This window comes from Zingiber officinale, chromosome 3B (genome assembly GCF_018446385.1).
Source record: "Zingiber officinale cultivar Zhangliang chromosome 3B, Zo_v1.1, whole genome shotgun sequence".
NCBI classification, from domain to species: domain Eukaryota; kingdom Viridiplantae; phylum Streptophyta; class Magnoliopsida; order Zingiberales; family Zingiberaceae; genus Zingiber; species Zingiber officinale.
This window is the reverse complement of record NC_055991.1, coordinates 6,479,174-6,482,517: the sequence shown is the minus strand read 5'-3', so window position 1 is coordinate 6,482,517 and position 3,344 is coordinate 6,479,174. Positions and strand designations below refer to the sequence as shown.

The following is a 3,344-nucleotide window of genomic DNA, read 5'->3' as shown; positions in this document are numbered from 1 at the left end:
CCCCCACACACCGCGGCTATTTTGAATACCCGTACGACACCAACGTACCCACTTCTTCCGAACCGCGGATTCGCCACGTGGCCGCATGGATTTGCGGGTTTGGGTGTGAGTAAATCTAATCCGGGCTCTTTAACGAGCCGTCCAATGCCAATACCAGTCCACGCTGTAATCGGCTCCATGTCATCTGGCAACGCGGCGAACGTTATCTTCGCGCGCTCTTATTTATAACCGCTCCCTCTCTTCGCTCCACGCGATTCGACCGTGAAAGACCAAAGTGAAGTAGTCCGGCATGGAAGGCAGCGGCTGCGGCGGCGGGTCTCCGGGGGAGAGGAAGCGGTACAGAGGCGTGCGGAGGCGGAAGTGGGGGGCGTGGGTGGCGGAGGTGCGGTTCCCCAACAGCCGGGAGCGACTCTGGCTCGGCTCCTACTGCACTGCGGAGGAAGCCGCCAGGGCCTTCGACGCCGCCTTGTACTGCCTGCGCGGCCCCGGCGCGGAGTTCAACTTCCCCGACAGCCCGCCCGACATTCCTTTTGCCGCCGCCGGCGGGATGAGCCGGGAGGAGATACGGGCCACCGCGATCCGGTTCGCGCACGACGGCGGCTCCGGGCAGCAGACGCCTCCTCAGGAGGCGGTTGAGATAACGGCAGAGGCAGAGGCGGAGACGGAGACGGAGACGGAGACGGAGATGCTGGGGACGGCATTGCAAGCGGGAGAGGAGGTGCCGTCGATTGCGACGGAGCCGCCGGATGCGGCGGGGTCTTACTCGCAGACCAATGAGGGCATTGGGTGGTGGTTCGATGAGGACGATGAGCTTGGGCCGGAGTTCCCTATTTGTGATGACATTTATAGAATCTCTCCTCTATGGAACTTCTGAATTCAATTCCAGCTAAAATATACTTTTAAAATCATTATTAAATAAAATTATTTCTCTCTATATTCATAATTAATTATAATTTAAGATGACATATATTATGATTCATTTTCTAACTGATAAGATTCTGATCAATAAAATTTATCATATTATATTAATTATAAGGGAGCTTTGAAACAATAGTAAAATTATACTATCATGTGATGTTACAACGTGAAAATAGTCCTTCTGTCAACTTTGTTTAGAACCTCACATTATAGAAGTTTGCGTGGACGATTTATTTTGCAGTAATCAGAATCATTATTTCAACAAACATATCATATCATTGAAAATCATCTATGATATCCCAAAGAAAAAATATCTCAAACGCGTATTTAATACACCACACTAACATTTTAGCATTAAAAATTTGTCATTAATATCACATTTTATTAATGGATCGAGATTTGTGGGCCCACAAATTATATTAATAAATTATTATTAGTGAAATTATTGTTACTAAATTTTAGATAATGTATTAGATAATTCAATTATTATTTTATGTTTGTCAATTGTCATGGCGACTTAATGGAAATTACTATATCTTAGCACTCCGGGGTGTAATTTTTATAACTGTTCGATGATAACATAATAATAATAATAATTTAAAAAACTACTCACCATAGCTAATTTATTTATTTAAATTATTTACTTTTCATACAATGAAAAATATGTTGGTTGCTACTCGGAAAACTTAATGGTTCCACTGTACAAAAATTTTGTACAAAGGTCTGAACTTTTTCCTAGCTACCATGTGTTCTTTTAAATTAAACTTGGATCGTCTGCGGAACTTAACACGTTTGATCCAAAGTTTAATCTATTTGTTCTTTTAGGTTTAGACTCGGATCTCCTGCGGAACTTAACACGTTTGATCCAAATCACCTAGGTTATTAATTTCATTAAATATTAATTTTCAAAATTGGCTTCCAGTATTGACGTGGCGAGGCACATGACCTTCTTGGATATGGGAACAACCACCACTGACTAGACAAAGCCTTTTAAGGAAAGTTAATATTTAATTTCCTTAAATAACTTTAGGTCAACCGAAAAGAACAATCAAATCACAAGGAAAAGAAAAAAAAAAGAACACAACATCAAAAACAAATTCGAAATACTAGAATCGCATGCCTCTTGTATTTGGTATTATTTCCAAAAATAACTAGTATGATGCGGAAAGGAAAAATACTAGTTATACCTTTTAGAAAGACCTATTGATCTTCTACCGTATTCCTCTTCTAACCTCGGACGTTGTGTGGGCAACGATCTTCCGAGATGAGAACCACCAAGTACCTTCTTCTTCCTTACGAGTTTCGGCCATCAAAACTTCTCATAGGATGAAGAGGTTCGGCCACTACCACCATGCTCCAAGGGATGCTAGAAACAAAACTTTCTTTCTCTCATTCTTCTTCTTCTTCTCTAAACTTGATCCGGCCACCATATGAATCTCCACAAGAAGGATGAGGTTCGGCCATCAAAGAGAAGAGAGGAGGAGAGGATGGCCGGCCACACCAAGGAAGAAAAAGAGGGAGAAAATAGAATAGAGTTGTTCGCCATGAAGCCTTCTCTACCCCCTCTTTTATAATCCTTGGTCTTGACAAATAAGGAAAATTTAATAAAAACTTCCTTAAGTCTTTTGCCATTGAAAAGGGAAATTTATTTAATTAAAAACAATTTTTCTTTTCAATTTACAATGGCCGGCCACACCATAAAATTTTCAAGCAAATAAAATTTTAAACACAAATTAAAACTTCCTTATTTGCTTCCGGAAATTTATAAAAAATTTCTCCAATAATTTTTCCCTTCATGATTGGTTAATAAAAAGGAAATTTTATAAATTAAAATCTTTCTTTTAACAAGTGGATAAAAAGAAAGTTATCTCTAAAAATTAAAATCTCTTTTAATCTACAAATAAGGAAAGATATTAAATCTTTTCTTAATCTTTTGTAGAAACTAATAAAAGAGAATTTTTAATTTTTAAATTTTCTTTTAAATAATAAACATGATTAATAGGAAAGTTTTTACCAAAATTAAAATCAACCTTTTAATCTACAAATAAGGAAAGATATTTAGCTCTTCTCTTAATCTTTTGTAGAATCTTATAAAAGGAAAAAATTTAATTTTTAAACTCTCTTTTAAATCATGTTATCCACATAAGAAAAAAATTTTAAATTAAAATTCATTTTTATTTTAATAGGGCCGGCCACCTAAGCTTGAGTTCAAGCTAGGGCCGGCCACATGAATTCACCCATGAACCAAACCATGGCCGGCCCTAGCTTGGTCTCCAAGCTAGCTTGGCCGGCCCCTATAGGATGGGTAAGAAGGTGGGTATGTGGTGAGTATAAATCTCTATATACAAGAGGCTACGATAGGGACCGAGAGGAGGAATTTGTTTTGGTCTCCCGATGAAATTAAGCATCCCGTGTTCGCCCCGAAC

General features: G+C 39.2%; 1 protein-coding gene across 1 annotated transcript; it reads left to right on the top strand.

Moving 5' to 3' along the window:
* The first annotated feature begins 232 nt into the window (after positions 1-232).
* On the top strand, positions 233-880 carry LOC121968045 (ethylene-responsive transcription factor ERF017-like). Its single transcript, XM_042518567.1, has one exon. It carries the CDS (start codon positions 290-292, stop codon positions 872-874), a length of 585 nt encoding a protein of 194 aa, XP_042374501.1. The 5' UTR covers positions 233-289; the 3' UTR covers positions 875-880.
* The last annotated feature ends 2,464 nt before the right edge of the window (positions 881-3,344 follow it).

Excerpts from the sequence above, each read along its gene's own strand:
- LOC121968045 (XM_042518567.1), top strand. The coding sequence starts at position 290 with ATGGAAGGCAGCGGCTGCGGCGGCGGGTCTCCGGGGGAGAGGAAGCGG.